This window comes from Pan paniscus, chromosome 20 (assembly GCF_029289425.2).
Source record: "Pan paniscus chromosome 20, NHGRI_mPanPan1-v2.0_pri, whole genome shotgun sequence".
NCBI classification, from domain to species: domain Eukaryota; kingdom Metazoa; phylum Chordata; class Mammalia; order Primates; family Hominidae; genus Pan; species Pan paniscus.
Window position 1 is genome coordinate 13,372,271 of NC_073269.2, and position 20,256 is coordinate 13,392,526.

At 42.1% G+C, this 20,256-nt stretch overlaps 1 protein-coding gene across 1 annotated transcript; it reads right to left on the minus strand.

Annotated features, from left to right (window-relative positions):
- Window positions 1-1,692: 1,692 nt before the first annotated feature.
- ACTL9 (actin like 9) lies at window positions 1,693-3,106 on the minus strand. The gene has a single exon (XM_003809973.5). It carries the CDS (start codon window positions 2,992-2,994, stop codon window positions 1,744-1,746), a length of 1,251 nt encoding a protein of 416 aa, XP_003810021.2. The 5' UTR covers window positions 2,995-3,106; the 3' UTR covers window positions 1,693-1,743.
- Between the last annotated feature and the right edge of the window lie 17,150 nt (window positions 3,107-20,256).

Sequence of the window (20,256 nt, forward strand, 5' to 3'; positions counted from 1 at the left end):
GAGAGGAACAGGCTGAGAGATGGACTTTTAATGGAATGGAGGGAGATGGGGATGCATAGCCTGGGACACATGGGCCCTGGGTGCCTGTGCTGGGGTGAGTGAGAGAGCCAGTGTCCAGGTGAAGCTCCTTGCCTGGGGTATCTGCCCCAGGACTGCAGTGGACTGGGAAGCCCTTAAGAGTGTCACTACCCACTGATGTCCAAGTCTTGCTTGATAGTATGGTGTCCAGGGAATGGTCTTGGGGAGTGGGTTCCGGAGAGCCTGTGAGAGTTCCAGGGCGGGGTGCACATCATGGGGTGCCTGGGAGGGTATCTTTGGGGGAGTCTGTGGAGGAGGGAGTTGGGAGGTGTTGGAACACAGAGGAGGGCCTAGGGTCTAGTGGGGTCGTTATAGGATGCTCATGGGGACCCGAGCATGACATTTGGGAGGCTGGCTCTTTCCTGGGAGGAGCTGGGGGCTGAGGAAGAGGGTCAGGAAGTGTCCTGTGAGAGAGAACATTTGGGAGTATTTCGGGCGGAGACACAGTGCAAGAAAGTGGTCTTAGAGCAACAGGGGTCCACCCTGGGGTTTCGGGGGTGGATCTCAGAATGGTGTGTTTTGGGAAGATGGATGGGGGATGGGTGATGGGACCACCTGGTCAGTGGAGGTGGGGCCAGGGGAGGTCTGGGGGAAAAATCCTGAGGGGAGGGGAGAGTTCTGCAGGGATGATGGATGCCAGGGGCATCCCATGGTGGGACCATTGTAGGAGAAACCCTTGAAAGTCAGAATTCAGGTCTCTGTGATGGATCAGGGGGGTCAGCACTTGTGGGGGGCATCCTAGGGGAAACCAATGAAGAGGTGGATTTGGGGTGCTGAGAACCAGGGGTATCTTGACAAGTGGAATCTTGACAAGTGGAATTTAAGAGTGTGTTTGGGGGGATTAGAAATAAGGGGAAGATTATGGGGGTGCACCCAGGGGTTGGAGCACTCACAGGAAGATTCTGGGAGGAGGTTGGAGCATTCCGGGGTAGAGAGTGGGTTGGGGGGTCCCTGAGGAGCATACTAAGGGGGGTGGCAGTTTGGAGGGTTTGGAGCCCAGGGGTATTTTGGGATGCTATATCAAAAGCAATAGATAATGGGGTGAGATTAGGGAGTCAGTATTTGAGGATGTCTTGGGCACGTAGTGGGTAATTAATGAATGTATGTGGGATCAATGCATGAATCACTTAAACTAGAAATGGAAGGAATTGGGTATGTGGCTTGGGTATGTGGCAGACCCTAGGGGTGTGTGTGGGCATGGGGTGGGTGGTCAGAGGCTTTCATGTTCTTCATGTTTGGGGTTGGGGGCAGGTGCCAGGTGGAGGCTTATCTATGACTCATAGGAGGAGGTGATATTTCTAACAATAGCCTTGAGGTAGTGAACTCCCCATCTCTGGGAGTGTGTAAATGGGAAGGGCACTTGTCAGAGGTGGTCTGGGGAGGGGGTGTCCCAACCCAAGGGTGCCTGGGGAGGGGCACAGATCACAGGAGGATGGGTTGACAGGATTAGAACTTAGTGGTCTGTTGGGAGTTATTCATGGGGAAGGTGGGTTTAGGGGGTCAGGATTGGGGTGTCTCAGGGCATGCATCACAGGAGGTGAGTTAGGTCAGCCTGTGGGGCGAGGTGCCCAGGAGTGGATGGGGCAGGCCCTGGAGGAAGGACAGGACAGAGCCGGCTGTAGCAGAGGCTTTACTGCCCCCACGCCCTCCCCAGCTCTGCCCTGGTCAGTAGCATTTGCGGTACACGATATAGGGACCCTGTTCCTCGTACTGCTCCCGCAGGACCCAGCAGGACTGGAAGGCGCGCAGGGAGGCCAGGATGGAGCCCCCGATCCATACGGAGAAATTCCTGGTGGGCTGGGCAGCCACCACCACGTGGGTCTCGGCTGGCAGAGCGCGCAGCAGCTCTGCCCGGAAGCGACCCTCGAAGCCGGTGAAGAGCGAGGACCCACCGCAGAGAAGCACGTTTTGGGCCAAGTCCGCGCGCATCTCCAGTGACAACTTGCGGAGACTCTGATTGGCCATGGTGGAGAGGCCGACGGGTGACAGCCCCGGGACCTCTGGGGGGTTGAACAGCAGCTCCGGACACTGGAACAGCTCCTTGCCCAGGGTGACCGTGCGCCCATCGGGCAGCTTCAGAGTCCGCTTGTACTCCTGCTCTGGCCGGGCCTGCTCCTTCTGGAAGTCGGAGGCCACGTAGCAATAGTGGTGCTTAATGTTCTCCACTAGGTCCAGGTCCTGCTGTCCCAGGGGCAGGCCGGCCTGGAGCAGCATCTCCTCCAGGAAGGTGGTCAGGTGGTTGCCCGCCAGGTCCAGACGCTCCGTGGCGTGGAGCAGGTTGTAGCCCTGGAAGACGGGCACTGTGTAGGTGACCCCGTGTCCCGTGTCCACCACCAGCCCACTGACACGACCGTGGGCGTAGACAGACAGCACCGACTGCGATGCCACGTACATGGCTGGGGAGCGCAGCGACTCGAAGGCCACCTCCACTAGCTTCTCGCGGTTGGTGGCCGGGCTGAAGGGTGGGTCGGAGAACAGCAGCGGGTGGTCGTGGGTGGCCACTCGGAGGTCGTGCTCCAGCAGGTGGCGCCAGATGAGCTCGGCGGCATCCCAGTCCACGACGATGCCGCTGCGCAGGGGTTGCACCAGCGTCAGCTCTGGGAGCACGCGGGCTGCCTCGCCGATGAACGTCTGCAGCCCGGACTGCCCCGAGGTGGCGGGTTTCTTGGGCTGGCAGCCCAGGATGGTGGCCACGGTGTAGGTGGGGCTGGCCTGCCCAGCAAAACCTACCTTACAGGTGCCTGTGCCCATGTCAATAACCACCGCGCCGGTCTTTGGTGGCAGCCTGTCGGCCACCATGCCGGGGGAGTCCCGCTGCAGGGGCTTGTTCACCACGTTGGGACTGGGGTTTGGGCCGGGCCTGGGGGCCTCCAGGGAGGACTGGGATTCCGAGGACTTGGGGCGACTTGCATCCATGGTTGCGGGACGCCAGGTGAGGGGGCTTTTCCTCTGGGGTTGGGGTTGTGGGGAGAAGAGGTTGAGGCCCGGCCAGTGGGGAGGGCAGGCAGAGAGGGGGAGGGGTGGGCCCGCAATCTATGACGTCACGGTGCCCCTTCAGTCTTCTTAAGACATCACAATGCAGCCAAGAGGATGGGTCCCTGCCCAGCCCTGCCTGCCCCAAGGCTGTCATCTCTTCTCTGAAGAGCCAAATTTGGAGGAGGAGATGAGCATCTCGGAGCAGGGCCCTCTTAACACATTTCTGTCGGATGCGCTAGAAGCTAATACGATGGCACCTGGTTTTTGAGAAAAGACAAGCTTTTTGTTGCATGTCAACCCACTGGGAGCTAGGAATCCAGCTCAAGTCTGTTTCTCGGCTGGCTTTAAGGCAGTAATTTTATTAGAAAAGTTCTGGGGCCGGGGGCTGTGGCTCACACCTGTAATCCCAGCACTTTGGGAGGCGGAGGCGGGCAGATCACCTGAGGTCAGGAGTTCGATACCAGCCTGACCAACATGGAGAAACCCCGTCTCTACTAAAAATACAAAAATTAGCCGGGCGTGGTGGCGCATGCCTGTAATCCCAGCTACTGGGGAGGCTGAAGCAGGAGAATCGCTTGAACCCGGGAGGTGGAGGTTGTGGTGAGCTGAGATCACGCCATTGCACTCCAGCCTGGGCAGCAAGAGCGAAACTCCATCTCAAAAGAGAGAAAGAAAGAAAGAAAAAAGATTTGGGTGGCATATTTTTTAAAAAAAATTAAGCAAAACTCATTATTTCTAAGATATCTGTGTATTCTGCAACTATATAGATTCTTTGTGTTAATAGATTTGATTTTTTAAAAGTGCTTTTGCTTAATTCTGCTATTTGTTTGGGATTCCATCACTATTTCTTTCAAAAGGGTACAGGTAATGAAATCAAAAAGAAAGCCATCTAAAGTTAAATTTAGTAAACATGAGTCATCCAAACGTTATATTTTACCTAATCAAAAATAAAAATTAAACATCCATAAATAAAAAAAGAAAGAAAGAAAGAAAGAAAAGATTTGGGTGGGGGTGGATTCTGGGATTAGCAGATGATTGGTGGAAGGAAAGGGGAGGTCTGGGAAGTCCTGGAGCATGCGCAGGTGTCTTCATAGGCTGCATGTGCAAATTTACAGGGAGTGAAACATGCAGGGGAAATTCTTGATGTGCTGTCAGCAAGCTCTTTCTGCATCAGCTCCAGTTGGCTATATTGGTTCCAGCAGATTTCTGCCTGTTAAAAACCTCATAAGTGGGGCCAGGCACGGTGGCTCACACCTGTAATCCCAGCACTTTGGGAGACCGAGGTGGGAGATCACCTGAGGTCAGGAGTTCGAGACCAGCCTGGCCAACATGGTGAAACCCGTCTCTACCAAAAAATAGAAAAATTAGCCCGGCATGGTGGCACATGCCTGTGGGCCCAGCTACTGGGGAGGCTGAGGCAGGAGAATCTCTTGAACCCGGGAGGTGGAGGTTGCAGTGAGCCAAGATCATGCTACTGCACTCCAGCCTGTATGACAGAGCGAGACTCATCTCAAAACAAACAAACAAACAAAGAAACACACAAAAAACCCTCATAAGTGGAAGGCATTTCAGCAAGTTGTTTCTTTTTTGATCTGCCATTCTGCAAGCTCAAACATTTATTTGGGGCATGGTTTCACTAAAACCATGCAAAATTGGTTTCTCTAACTCTTTGGGCCATGCTTTCAGGAAGACCCAGGAATCCTCCTCTGGGTACCTCGCCATGAAGCTATTTACAGCCTAGTGGCAGAGAGCTTGCCACAGGCCTCCCTAGAATATTAGAATATTCCTCCTCAGAATATTAATTAGAAGGCGGCGGGCTAGCATGGCTTCCTGGTTTCCAAATGGAGACAGAGGCCAGCCTTGGTTGGGGATGGAGAGAGGCAGGGAGAGACAGGAACACCCCTGTCCTAGATTCTTTGCTTCCTCTGCTATGTTCAATGCCTGGATCATTCTCCCTGTCCCATTCCTGCCAAGAAGGAATTTGCCTCTTCAAATCTCAGTCTGATGCCAGCTCCTCCTGGAAGCCAACCCTGATTTCTACTCTGTACTCCAACTAGATGAGGGATGGGGGAAGTCTGCCTTCTCTCCAGGGGTTCTTACCTGCTTCCTCCTGGCAGGAGAGGGGCTCAGTGAGATACAAGAAGGGGTTTCAGTATAGATAAAAGGGGAGAGGGTGCATTTGGGAGGAAGGAATTGTCTCAACAATAAATAGCAGGCTTCAAAATGCATTAGGAGAGTTGCTTCAAGACCATGGCTGTTTTTGGTGATATCAGGTATCACCTGTTAGTTAAAGCAAATAAAAACGTTTTTCTTAGTGTATGTTCATGCATGTGGTGGTAGGAATCACCAGGAATAGTGCTAGTGAATGTCTTATGGGATATCTAAATGAAAGAGGTTTAATTTTCCAGTTGTGTCTAGATTTATTACTCTGCCAGAGTGGGGTTTATTGAGCATTTTAATTAATTATTGATTTAGTTAATTACTGGTATGTGTGGTCTAATCCATGCTTTTGGAAATATTTACTCAGCAATTTATTGAGGGTCTGTTTTTTGGACTGTTCACAACAACCAGAAATACACTAAGTGATAACACTTTATTGTTTTCAATTTTTTTTTTGAGACTGGGTCTTGCTATATTGTCCAGGCTGGAGTGTAGTGGTGCAATCACTGCTCACTGCAGCCTCCTCAACCTCGTGGTCTCAAGCAATCCTCCCACTTCAGCCTCCAAAGTAGCTAGGACTATAGGCATGTGCTACTATCTCCAGATAAGTTTTTAATTTTTTGTAGAAATGGGGTCTTGCTATGTTGCCCAGGCTGATCTTGAGCTCCTGGGCTCAAGTGATCCTCCTGTCTTAACCTCCCAAAGTGCTGGGATGACAGGTGTGAGCCACCATGCCTGGCCTTTCTTCATTTTCTGATTTTAAAACATGGCAACTTCTTATGGTAACTTTATGACTTAGGAATGGGTACTATGTCTATTTTTTTTGATGGAAAAGAAGCTCAGAGAGGTCAAGTGATTGTCCAAAGTCACAACTGGCATGAGACAGAGGCAGGAGTTGAGCCTACATCTGTGACTTACTTCAGTGGCTGACTGTGAGTCTGGGAAATTGTGAAATCTAAGATCCACCCAAAACAGCCAGGCATGGTGGCTCACATCTGTAGTCCGAGATACTAGGGATGCTGAGGTGGGAGGATCACCTGAGCCCAGGAGTTGGAGGCTGCAGTGAGCCAAGATCACACCACTGCACCCAGCCTGGGTGACAGAGCAAGACCCTGTCTCAAGGAACAAACAAACAAACAAACAAACATACAAACAAACAAGAAAAACCCACTAAAAATAGAACAGAAGCAAAGGTTGGGACTCTGTGAGCCTCCGTTTCCTCTCTTCTTGGATAAAATGAGGATACCGTGTCTGGCACTTGATAGATGCTAGCTTCTGAGATACTGAAGCAACAATATAGGAAAATATCATGCTTATAGGCAACAAAGCCATGATGTGCCTAAGGCCACAGATCCAGGGCCAGGCTTCTGGAATTTAAGCCCTGACTCCTCTGCTTAATAGCTGAGGCAAACTACTAACTGTGACTCAGTCTCCCCATTTGCAAAATGGGAGTAATAATAGTGCCACCTTCAAAGTGCAGCTATGAGGATGGGCAAGTTATTATTTTCTAGTGTTTAGGTCAGTGGTTCACACATAGTAAGTGCTATGTGAGGGTTTGTTACATCAATGATAAGTACTGGCTGGATGCGGTGGCTCACGCCTGTAATCCCAGCACTTTGGGAAGCTGCGGTGGGTGGATCACCTGGAGGTCAGGAGTTGGAGACCAGTCTGACCAACATGGAGAAACCCCGTCTCTACTAAAAATACAAAAATTAGCTGGGCGTGGTGGCACATGCCTGTAATCCCGGCTACTCGGGAGGCTGAGGCAGGATAATTGCTTGAACCCGGGAGGCGGAGGTTGCAGTGAGCCGAGATCGCGCCACTGCACTCCAGCCTGGGCGACAGAGCGAGATTCTGTCTCAAAAAAAAAAACCAAAAAACCAAAAAAACTTCCTAGGTCAGCCTGCTGTGCCTTTAGTGCCGAGAACCACTGATTTCTTGAGCAGTCTTGTCACAAACCCTGGAGAACAAAAAGGAATGCTGTATTCATCGTCTTTTTATTCTGTCCTTTCTAGGCAAAAGAAATGCTGTATTCACCGTCTTTTTATTCTGTTCTTTCGAGGCTGGGACATTTTGGAGCCTTGCTGAGCCTGCAGAGACTGCTCCTCCTGACTACCCAACGCTTAGAGATAGTCAATAATTTGTTTGCAACTTCAGGTTTCCTGTGCAAACAAACAAATCCAGAGCCCATACTCCCCAGCCACCTCCTTGTCAGGCTCTTGCACTCCAGCCCACTCTCCTCTTGCCCCAGTCACCCCAGATAACCAGGAACAGCTCCCACACCCCAGAGCCTACTGAAATGATTCATATTAGCCAATTCTAAGCCTGCTCACCTTGCCTTGCCTGTTCCTTCCTGGGGAAACCACAATAAAATCTCTTGCCCACAGTTTCTCTCACTCCCTTTGCTTCCTGACCACCCATGGTGCTTTCCCCATGTCCCGCCCCCGCCACCCAGCCCCCACGCACTGCTCCCGGCCCTATGGCATGGTGTGCCTCCTCCTCTTAGAAACTGTAGTAAGTTATCTTTCAATTGCAATCATCTCCCAATCTCTTGGCCTTGCCATATGTGCATAATAACACCTACATTTAATTTTTTTTTTTTTTTAAGACAGAGTCTCTCCCGTCACCCAGGCTGGAGTGCAGTGGCATGATCTCGGCTCACTGCAACTTCTGTATCCTGGATTCAAGCAATTCTCATGCCTCAGCCTCCCAAGTAGCTGAGATTACAGGCACCCGCCACCATGCCCAGCTAATTATTGTATTTTTGGTAGAGATAGGATTTCTCCATGTTGGCCAGGCTGGTCTCGAACTCCTGACCTCAGGTGATCTGCCCACCTCAGCCCCCAAAGTGCTGGGATTACAGACACATGCCACCACGCCCAGCCTAATTTTTGTATTTTTAGTAGAGACAGGGTTTCTCCATGTTGGCCAGGCTTGTCTCGAACTCCTAGCCTCAAGTGATCCACCTGCCTTGGCCTCCTAAAGTGCTGGGATTACAGGCATGAGCCACCGCGCCCCGCCAAAACCTACATTTAAAACAGAAGCCTTCACTCATTCTTCTTACTTGAAATGCTCAGGGATGTTTAATTATCCAACACTTCTTGGATGTTCTTGGCAAACCTCCTTCCTTCATTCCTGCAGTTAATTAAAACCGAACCTAACAGTTTTTTCATGCTCTCCTGGGGCCAATTTTAGATATAGAGCACGTGACTCCCACTGCAATTAATTTTTTTCTCTGCAGTTGAAACGGGAGGCTGGAAGAGGATTTGAATGTAATGCCTTTATCCCTTGACAGTAGCTCAATACTGCTTGAGTGAAGATGGAGTTAGTGGGTTAAACACTTGGAAACAGTTCTTATCTCAGATAGGCAACCAAAAGCCCCCATCCTTTATGCCTTCCATCTCCTGTTTTGTCTAGGTTTACAAAAGTGATTTTAGGCCGGGCGCGGTGGCTCATGCCTGTAATCCCAGCACTTTGGGAGGCTGAGGCAGGCAGATCACTTGAAGTCAGGAGTTCGAGACCAGCCTGACCAACATGGTGAAACCCCCGTCTCTACTAAAAATACAAAAAAATTAGCTGGATGTGGTGGTGCCTGCCTGTAGTCCCAGCTACTCCAGAGGTTGAGGCAGGAGAATGGCTTGAACCCGGGAGGCGAAGGTTGCAGTGAGCTGAGATCGTGCCAGTGCACTACAGCCTGGGCAACAGAGTGAGACTCTGTCTCGAATAAAACACACACACACACACACACACACAAAACAAACAACAAAAAAAGCGATTTTATCCTGGTGTTCCCTGAAAGGGCTAAATATGCAAAGTGGGCCCCGAATGCTGAAAGACCTGAGAACCAAAGAATGAGGCAGACAAATCCAGTCTGTAGGTAAAGATTGTTTGATTGGGGAAAATTACAGACAGAAGCGTGGTCTTGCGCGGCTGCAAGACAGGTAGGTCTCTGCACTGTTACTCCTCAGACCCAAGGCTTATATACCATAGGGAAAGACTATATTTGCTCAAGCAAGACAAAGAAAGGCAGCCCTCCAAAAAAGTCAGGAGAACTACATGCATCATAACTTATAATTTGTGCTATAGTGACATCAAAGTTGACATGTTCTTACACTAAGGACAGTATTAAATAAAGTTCTGATGGGTGTCTCTCACCGAGTATGCTCATGGGTATGCCTTGGTGGGCTCAGAACAAGGTCAGGAAAGACATGTGACTTTTACTTTTGTGCAAAAAAACAGGATACGTAGGACTGTGCAATGCTGGAGGCTGTCTTCCCAGCCTACGGATCAAATACCTGGGAATTTCACTGTATCATTCTTTTTTCTTTTTTTTTTGTTTTTGAGATAGAGTCTCACTCTGTCACCCAGGCTGGAGTGCAGTGGCACCATCTTGGTTCACTGCAATGTCTGCCTCCCGGGTTCAAGCGATGATCATGCCTCAGCCTCCCGAGTAGCTGGATTACAGGCACCTGCCAGCACGCCTGGCTAATTTTTGTATTTTTAATAGAGAACGGGTTTCACCATGTTGGCCAGGCTGGTCTGGAACTCCTGACCTCAGGTGATCCGCGCCCAGCCTTCATAGTATCTCTCAACCTTAAGTCCACAGCAGTGTGTATTTTGGGGAAAGGCAGGGATTCAGATGTGATACAGACAGTTCCACCCTCATGTGTGTGTCCTCCCATCACCTGTGTTCAGGTGTTATTGGTATCAGCAGTGAGTTTTGGATAGCTGTGTTGGTAAGAGACTGAATCTGTTTCCTCCCCAAAGCAGCATTCTCGGTTGGTGTGTGGAAGTTGCAGATACCAGGTGTGGAGACAAAAGTGATTCCATCTCGGATGATAATCTGCTGGGTTGACTTCTGATTAGCCTCAGTTCCATGAATGCCTCCTGCTCCCTACCTTATTTATTTATTTATTTTGAGAAGGAATCTTACTCTTGTCACTCAGGCTGGAGTGCAATGGCACAATCCTGGCTCACTGCAACCTCCGCCTCCCGGGTTCAAGCGATTATCCTGCCTCAGCCACCAGAGCAGCTGGGATTATAGGCGCCCGCCACCACATCTGGCTAATTTTTGTATTTTTAGTAGAGATGGGGTTTCGCCATGTTGGCCAGGCTGGTCTCAAATTCCTGGCCTCAAGTGATCCACCTGCCTCGGCTTCCCAAAGTGTTGGGATTACAGGCATGAGTCACCGTGCCCTGCCTCTACTTTATTTAATACTGTCTTTAGTGTAAGAACATGTCAACCTTGATGTCACTATAGCACAAATTATAAGCTATGACTCATGTAGTTCTCTTGCCTTTTTTGGAGGGCTGCCTTTTTTTGTCTTGCTTGAGCAGATATACCCTTTCTCTATGGTATATAAGCCTTGGGCCTGGGGAGTAACAGTGCAGAGATCTACCTGTCTTGCGGCCTCCCAAGACCATGCTTCTGTCTGTAATTTCCCCCAATCAAACAATCTTTACCTACAGACTGGATTTGTCTGCCTCATTCTTTGGTTCTCAGGTCTTTCAGCATTTGGGGTCCACTTTGCATATTTAGCCCTTTCAGGGAACACCAGGATAAAATCACTTTTGTTAGACACAGAAAAAATAGGGCCCGGAAGACACCAAGGAGGAGGGCTTGTGGTTGCATGTCTGAGATAAGAACTGTTTCCAATAATTTCTAAAAACCCCACAAGAAATTTCTTCCTGTCCTTCACACATCACCTGCATTGCAGACTTGCATGTTTTACACGTGTGCTTATGTTTCTATGACAAGATTTATCACCAGGCATTCTTTAGGAGTGCAGTAATTCAGAGAAGGTGCTCTTGGAAGGACGTTTGCCCGGTAATAGCATCTCCACTAACGAACTGATGACAACTCTCGCTTTGAGCCTCTGGAACCAATGAACTCTGTTTCCAAGCAGTTTACAAGAACTTCTCCCTTTTTGCCTATAAGACCTTTCCTTTACCCTTCCCTCACTGGATGCACTCATGGTTTGCCATTTGGTGAATCCTGGATTAGAATCTTCTTTTCCTGCTCCTGAATAAATTCAACATATTTGGAGATAGTTTTCATGCATATATATGTATAGACATAACCTTGGTATATATATGTATAGACATAACCTTGGTATATATATGTATAGACATAACCTTGGTATATATATGTATAGATATAACCTTGGTATATATATGTATAGATATAACCTTGTTATATATGTATAGATATAACCTTATTATCTATACATATATGTGAAAACTCTATATAAAATAAATTATATGTGAGAAGCTATATATAACTGTATATATTATATTATATATTATATATAATGTATATAGTTCTGTATATATTGTATATATTATATTATATATTATATATAATGTATATAGTTCTGTATATATTGTATATATAATATATGTAGTTCTATATATAATATATTATATATTATAACATATATAATATATAATAACATATATAATATATAATATATATTATAACATATATAATATATTATAACATATGTCATATATAATATATTATAACATATGTCATATATAATATATTATAACATATATAATATATAATATATTATAACATATATATAATATATATTATAACATATATTATATATTCTATATTATAACATATATTATATATTCTATATTATAACATATATTATATAATATATGTTATAACATATATTATATAATATATGTTATAACATATATAATATATAATATATGTTATAACATATATAATATATAATATATGTTATAACATATATAATATATAATATATGTTATAACATATATAATATATATGTTATAACATATATAATATATAATATATTATAACATATATAATATATAATATATATTATAACATATATAATATATAATATATATTATAACATATATAATATATTATATATTATGACATATATAATATATAATATATTATGACATATATAATGTATAATATATTATAACATATATAATGTATAATATATTCTAACATATATAATGTATAATATATTATAACATATATAATGTATAATATATAATATAACAATATAATATATAATATATAATATATGTTATAATATATAATATATGTTATAATATATTATATATAATATATACAGAACTTTATATATTATATACAATATATAATATAATATACACAGTTATATATAGCTTCTCACATATATAACCATGTAACTATATATTATATATAATTACATTATATATAATGTAATTATATATATTACATTATATATAATGTATTATATATAATATAATACATTATATATAATTACATATATACATATAATACATGTAATATATAATATATACAGTTATATATAGTTTCTCACATATATAACCATGTAACTATATATTATATATAATGTATTATATATTATAATATATAATGTACATTATATATTATTATATATAATGTATTATATATAATGTACATTATATATTATAATATATAATACATTATATAATATATAGTTACATGATAATGTACTATATATTATGTAATGTACATTATAATATATAGTACATATATAATGTAACTATATAATACATTATATATAATATATAGTTACATGGTTATGTATGTGAGAAACTATATATATGTGAGAAACTATATATAACTAATATATATAATATAATTATATATAATATAATAATTTTATATAATATAATATAATAATTTTATATTATATAATATATAATTATGTAATATATATTATTATATAACATATAATATATAATTATATATTATATAATATATAATTACATAATATATTTTTATATAATATAATATAATATATAATATATTATATTATATATTTTTATATTATATAATATATAATATATAATATATAATATATTATATTATATATTTTTATATTATATAATATATAATATATAATATATAATATAATATAAAACTATATTATATAATATATATTATATAATAAAATATATAATATATAATATATAATATAATATATAACATATATAATATATAATATATAGTTCTAAATATAGTTGTATATAATATATAATATAATATATAGTTCTAAATATAATTACATATTATATATAATATATAGTATAATATATACAGTTATATATAGTTTCTCACATATAGTTTGTTTTATATAGAGTTTTCATATATATAGATAATAAGGTTATATCTATACATACATAACAAGGTTATGTCTATACATATATGTACATGAAAACTATCTCCAAATATGTTGAATATAGTTATATATAGTTTCTCACATATATATGAGAAACTATACATTATGTATAAATATATAGCTGTAAATATATCATATATGTTATGTAATATTATATATATTATATATTATGTTCTTATATATGTACATATAATATGATATATACAGTTACATATAATACATATGAGAAACTATATTACATTATATATAATATATAGTTACATGGTTATTTATATAGTTTCTCATATATAGTTTACTTTTATATACAGTTTTCATATACATGTTTAGATATAACCATTTATAGTTTCTTATATAAACTGTGTATATATATAAGGTTATATCTATACATACATATATATATGCGAAAAGTATCTCCAAATATGTTGAATTTGTTCAGGAATGGAAAAAGAGGATTATAATCCAGCATGTCTATTTATATATCTTATATCTGTATATGAGAAACTATATATATATTTATATGAGAAAAATAATATATATTTATGTACATGAAACATGATATATATTTGAAATATGATACATGATATATATTTTTATTATTATACTTCAAGTTCTAGGGTACATGTGCACAACGTGCAGGTTTGTTACATGTGTATACATGTGCCATGTTGGTGTGCTGCACCCATTAACTTGTCATTTATACCAGGTATATGTCCCAGTGCTATCCCTCTCCCCTTCCCTCACCCCATGACAGGCCCTGGTGTGTGGTGCTCCCCACCCTGTGTCCAAGTGTTCTCATTGTTCAGTTCCCACCTATGAGTGAGAACATGACGTGTTTGGTTTTCTGTCCTTGAGATAGTTTGCTCAGAATGATGGTTGCCAGCTTCATCCATGTCCCTACAAAGGACATGAACTCATCCTTTCCTATGGCTGCATAGTGTTCCATGGTGTATATGTGCCACATTTTCTTAATCCAGTCTATCATTGATGGACATTTGGGTTGGTACCAAGTCTTTGCTATTGTGAATAGTGCTGCAATAAACATACGTGTGCATGTGTCTTTACAGCAGCATGATTTATAATCCTTTGGGTATATACCCAGCAATGGGATGGCTGGGTCAAATGGTATTTCTAGTTCTAGATCCTTGAGGAATCTCCACACTGACTTCCACAATGGTTGAACTAGTTTACAGTCCCACCAACAGTGTAAAAGTGTTCCTATTTCTCCACATCCTCTTCAGCACCTGTTGTTTCCTGACTTTTTAATGATCGCCGTTCTAACTGGTGTGTGAGATGGTATCTCATTGTGGTTTTGATTTGCATTTCTCTGATGGCCAGTGATGATGAGCATTTTTTCATGTGTCCATTGGCTGCATAAATGTATTCTTTTGAGAAGTGTTTGCTCATATCCTTTGCCCACTTTTTGATGGGGTTGTTTGTTTTTTTCTTGTAAATTCGTTTAAGTTCTTTGTAGCTTCTGGATATTAGCCCTTTGTCAGATGGGTACATTGCAAAAATTTTCTCCCATTCTGTAGGTTGCCTGTTCACTCTGATGGTAGTTTCTTTTGCTGTGCAGAAGCTGTTTAGTTTAATTAGATCCCATTTCTCAATTTTGGCTTTTGTTGCCATTGCTTTTGGTGTTTTAGTCATGAAGTTCTTGCCCATGCCTATGTCCTGAATGGTATTGCTTAGGTTTTCTTCTAGGGTTTTTATGGTTTTAGTTGTGACATTTAAGTCTTTACTCCATCTTGAATTAATTTTTGTGTAAGGTGTAAGGAAGGGATCCAGTTTCAGCTTTCTACATATGGCTAGCCAGTTTATATATATATATCACTTTAATATAAATAATATATTTTATATACATGAAATATGATATATATTTGATATATGATACATGATATATATTTGATATGAGATTATTTATATATATGAGAAATGATATATATTTATATTTAATGTATGAGCTTATGTGTTTATATTTATATAACAATACAAATATATATAATATAAATATGTATTGAATATATTCTTAAATATAGTCTTATGTCTCATATATATGAGAAACTCTATCTATCTATCTATCTATCTATAAGGTTATATATATATATAAAGTTGCAAAGTGTTAAAGAACAGAGCATGGGGATCCATTCTTGGTTAGGTCATCGTCATGGAGAAATAACTGAATCACCTTGACCATTAGCCTTCTTTTGACCTCTTCTTTCGCTAGAGTGTTAGGATTTGGGCATTGTTAGGTTATTCGGAGCCCTGGTTTGAATTCCTAAATCCCAGAATTGTGTTTCCCACTAAGCAGGGGTTGGACCATCTGTATACGGAGCCATTAACCACACACAACAGCCAGGGATGGTGAGAGAGCCCCAGCTTTCCTCACTCTGTTGAAGGAAGCATGTCTTGGAGTTGTTCATCTCTTCTGCACTTTTGCTTCTCTTTCCATGACTTGATATCTGCCTTTAACAGGTTCCTGCCCTTTCAGGTTAAATGCCCATTCCTTGGACTTAACCCAAGGATATATTGGCTGCTTTGGCTTGATGCTCAGAACTGCCAGGTATGAATAGCACCGTGGGTGACACTGGAAAGCAGCAGAGGCTTTCTCAGCCCTGAGATAAACTTCAGTTCTGACCTGCTCGGGAAAAGGCTATGAGATGCAGCAAAAGAGAAACATCTTCCTCAAAAGATAAGCTGAAGTTGGCCAGGTGCCATGGCTCACGCCTGTAATCCCAGCACTTTGGGAGGCTAAGGCGGGCAGATCACCTGAGGTCAGGAGTTTGAGACTAGCCTGGCCAACATGGGGAAACCCCGTCTGTACTAAAAATACAAAAATAAGCCTGGCGTGATGACGCATGCCTGTAGTCCCAGCTACTCAGGAGGCTGAGGCAGGAGAATCGCTCGAACCTGGGAGGTGGAGGTTGCAGTGAGCTGAGATCACGCCACTGCACTCCAGCCTGGGAGACAGAGCAAGACTCCGACTCAAAAAAAAAAAAAAAAAAAAAAAAGATAAGCTGAAGTCAAAACCACAATGAGATGAGATGCCACCTTATCCTCATTAGGATGTCTGCTGTAAAAAACTCCCCCAAACCAAAAAAAACCACAAGTGTTGGCAAAGATGCGGAGAAATGGAAACCCTTGTGCATGTTGGTGGAAATAGAAAATGGTGCAAATATGATGGAAAACGTATGGTGGTTTCTCAAAAATTTAAAAATAGAATTACCATATGATCCAGCAATTTTACTTCTGGGCATATACCCAAAAGAATTGGAAGTAGGATCTTAAGGAGATGTTTGTATACCTATGTTCATAACAGCGTTATTCACAGTAGCCAAAATGTGGAAGAAACCCAAAAGTCCATTGATAGATAAAAGGATAAACAGGTGGGGCACAGTGGCTCACGCCTGTAATCCCAGCACTTTGAGAGGCCAAGGCGGGCAGATCACCTGAGGTCAGGAGTTCGAGACCAGCCTGGCCAACATGGTGAAACTCTGTCTGTACTAAAAATACAAAAATTAGCTGGGCATGGTGGTGGGCGCCTGTAATCCCAGCTACTTGGGAGGCTGAGGCAGGAGAATGGTTTGAACACAGGAGATGGGGATTGCAGTGAGCCAAGATTGGCCATTGCACTCCAGCCTGGGTGACAGAGTGAGACTTTCTCAAAAAAAAAAAAAAAAAAAGGATAAAGAAATGTGCTATACTTATACAGTGAAATATTATTCAGCCTTAAAAAGGAAGGAAATTCTGCTCATGCAAAGCCATGAATAAATCTTGAGGACATCATGCAAAGTGAAATAAGCCAGTCACAAAAAGTCAAATACTGTAGGATTCCACTTATACGAGGTATCTACAGTGGTCAAACTCATAGAAACAGAAGGTTGAATAGCAGGTGCCAGAGGCTGGAGTTGCGGAGGTGAATAGGGAGTTATTTAACAGGTACAGAGTTTCAGTTTTGCAAGATGGAAAAGTTCCAGAGATTTGTGGCTCAACAACATAAGTATAGTTAACATTACTGAACTGTACATTTACAGGTGGTTATGATGGTAAATTTTATGTTTGTGTACTTTACTATTTGAAAAATAATCTGGGAAAGAAGAAAATGTTAACAGGCCAGAGGCAAGGTAGAAGTGGATTGCTTACAAGCCTCACAGATAATGACAGTAGCAGGGTACGGTGGTGTGCACCTGTAGTCCCAGCTACTCAGGAAGCTAAGGTTGAAGGACAGCTTGATCCCAGCAGTTTGAATCCAGACTGGGCAACATAGCAAGACCCCATCTCTAAAAAAAGATAGTAATAATATCAAACACTGTTACAGCCTCAATGTTCCCAGTTACTTTCTAAGTGGGTTACAACTGTTAGCTCATTTAATCTTTATTCTCACATTACAGGGGAGGAAAACCAGGCACAGAGGTATTAAGCAGCTTGCCTGGAATCTAATAGCTTATGAAGAGTAGAATCAAATTTTCAACCCAAGAAGTCTGCTTCCAAGTCTTCATTCTTGCCAAGTATGCTACACTTCCAGATACACACAACTGCAACATAAACCAAGTTGAACATTAATGGATTCTTTAAACAAGGTCAGGTGAATCTGTCAGGAAGAGTGTCAGGTGGGAGAAACCAGGATGGTCTTCGCTGAGAAGGTGGCATTGCAGGTAGTCTTTGATGGCTGGCCCCATTTTGAAAGGTGCTGGCAATGGTGGGGTGGGTGAGTGGTAGAAGAAGAAGGTGTGAAGGAAGAGAAAGGAACTTTATTGTGTGTCGGTGATATTCAAGGCCCTTGAGGCTGTTATTTCTGCAAATATTTATGCTTTGGTGACACAATGGGGGTGTCCAAGATAAAAGACCTATAGTTTTCTTAAAGTATCTTTTTCTGGTTGTAGTGTCAGGGTAATTCTGGTTTTGTAAAATGAGTTTGGAAGTGTTAGCTCCTCTCCATTTTCTTTTTTTAAATAAGAGTTTGAGAAGGACTGACATTAATTCTTCTGTACATTTGTTTGGTAGAATTCATCAATAAAGCCATTTGGTCCTGGGCTTTTCTTTCCTTTTTTTTTTTTGAGATGGAGTCTCGCTCTGTCGCCCTGGCTGGAGTGCAGTGGCGTGATCTTGGCTCACTGCAAGCTCCGCCTCCTGGGTTCATGCCATTCTCCTGCCTCAGCCTCCTGAGTAGCTGGGACTACAGGCGCCTGCCACCACGCCCGGCTAATTTTTTTTGTATTTTTGGTAGAGACGGGGTTTCACCGTTTTAGCCAGGATAGTCTCGATCTCTTGACTTTGTGATCCACCCGCCTCGGCCTCCCAAAGTGCTGGGATTACAGGCGTGAGCCACCGGGCCTGGCCAGGTCCTGGGCTTTTCTTGGTTATAAGGTTTTTGGTTACTGATTCAATATCCTTACTAGTCATATATCTATTCAGATTTTCTGCATCTTCATGATTCAGTCTTGGCAGGTCATGCATTTCTAGAAATGTGTCAATTTCTTCTAGGTTATCTAATTTGTTGTTATGTAACTGTTCATAGTAGTCTCTTATGACACTTTTTATTTCTGTGACCTCAGTTGTAATGTCTCTTCTTTCATTTCTGATTTTATTTATTTGCATCTTCTTTCTTTTTTCTTAGGTAGTCTAGCCAAAGATTTGCCAGTTTTGTCCATCTTTTCAAAAAACAACTTTTAGTTTCATTAATTTTTCTATTGTTTTTCTGTTTTATTTATTTCTTAATTTTTTTTTTTTTTTGAGACAGAGTCTCACTTTGTCACACAGGCTGGAGTACAGTGGCACAACCTTGCTCACTGCAACCTCCGCCTCCTGGGTTCAAACCATTCTTCTGCCTCAGCCTCCCGAGCAACTGGCATTACAGGTGCCTGCCACCACGCCTGGCTAATTTTTGTATTTGTAGTAGAGACGGGGTTTTTCCATGGTGGTCAGGCTGGTCTTGAACTCCTGACCTCAGGTGATCTGCCTGCCTCGACCTCCCAAAGTGCTGGGATTACAGGCGTCAGCCACCATGCTCGTCCAAATTTTTTTTTTTAAAACCCTGGGCCGCACAACGTGAGGATGAACTGAGAGCGGCGGCCGTGCCTCCAGCCATCTCTGGCTGCGTATCTAATTTATTTCTGCTCCAATCTCCATTATTTCCTTTCTTCTGCTAACTTTTGGCTTGTTTTTCTTTTTCTAGTTCTAGTTCCTTGAGGCTTAAAGTTAGGTCATTTATTTGAGATTTTCCCTCATTTTTAATGTAGTAATTTATCACTCTAAACTTTCCTCTTCGTCTGCTTTTGTCGTATCCCATAAATTTTAGTATTTTGTGTTTTCATTTTCATTGTCTCAAGATATTTTCTATTTTCCCTTTTGATTTATTCTTTTTTTTTCTTTTCTGAGATAGAGTTCCGCTCTTGTCGCCCAGGCTGGAGTGCAGTGGCATGATCTCGGCTCACTGCAACCTCCCTCTCCTGGGTTCAAGCGATTCTTATGCCTCATCCTCCCAAGTAGTTGGGACTACAGGCACCTGCCACCACACCCAGCTAACTTTTTTTTGTATTTAGTAGAGACGTGGTTTCACCATGTTGGTCAGGCTGGTCTCGAACTCCTGACCTCAGGTGATCCACCCACCTCAGCCTCCCAAAGTGCTGGGATTACAGGTGTGAGCCACCTCACTGGGCCCTTTTTGATTTATTCTTTGACCCATTGGTTGTTCGAAGGCGTATTGTTTAACTTCCACATATTTGTGAAATGTTCAGTTTTCTTTCTGCTACTGACTTCTAGTTTCATTGCATTGAGGTTGCAAAGGATACTTGATAACGATTTCTATCTTCTTAAATGTGTTACGTTGTGTTTTGTGAGA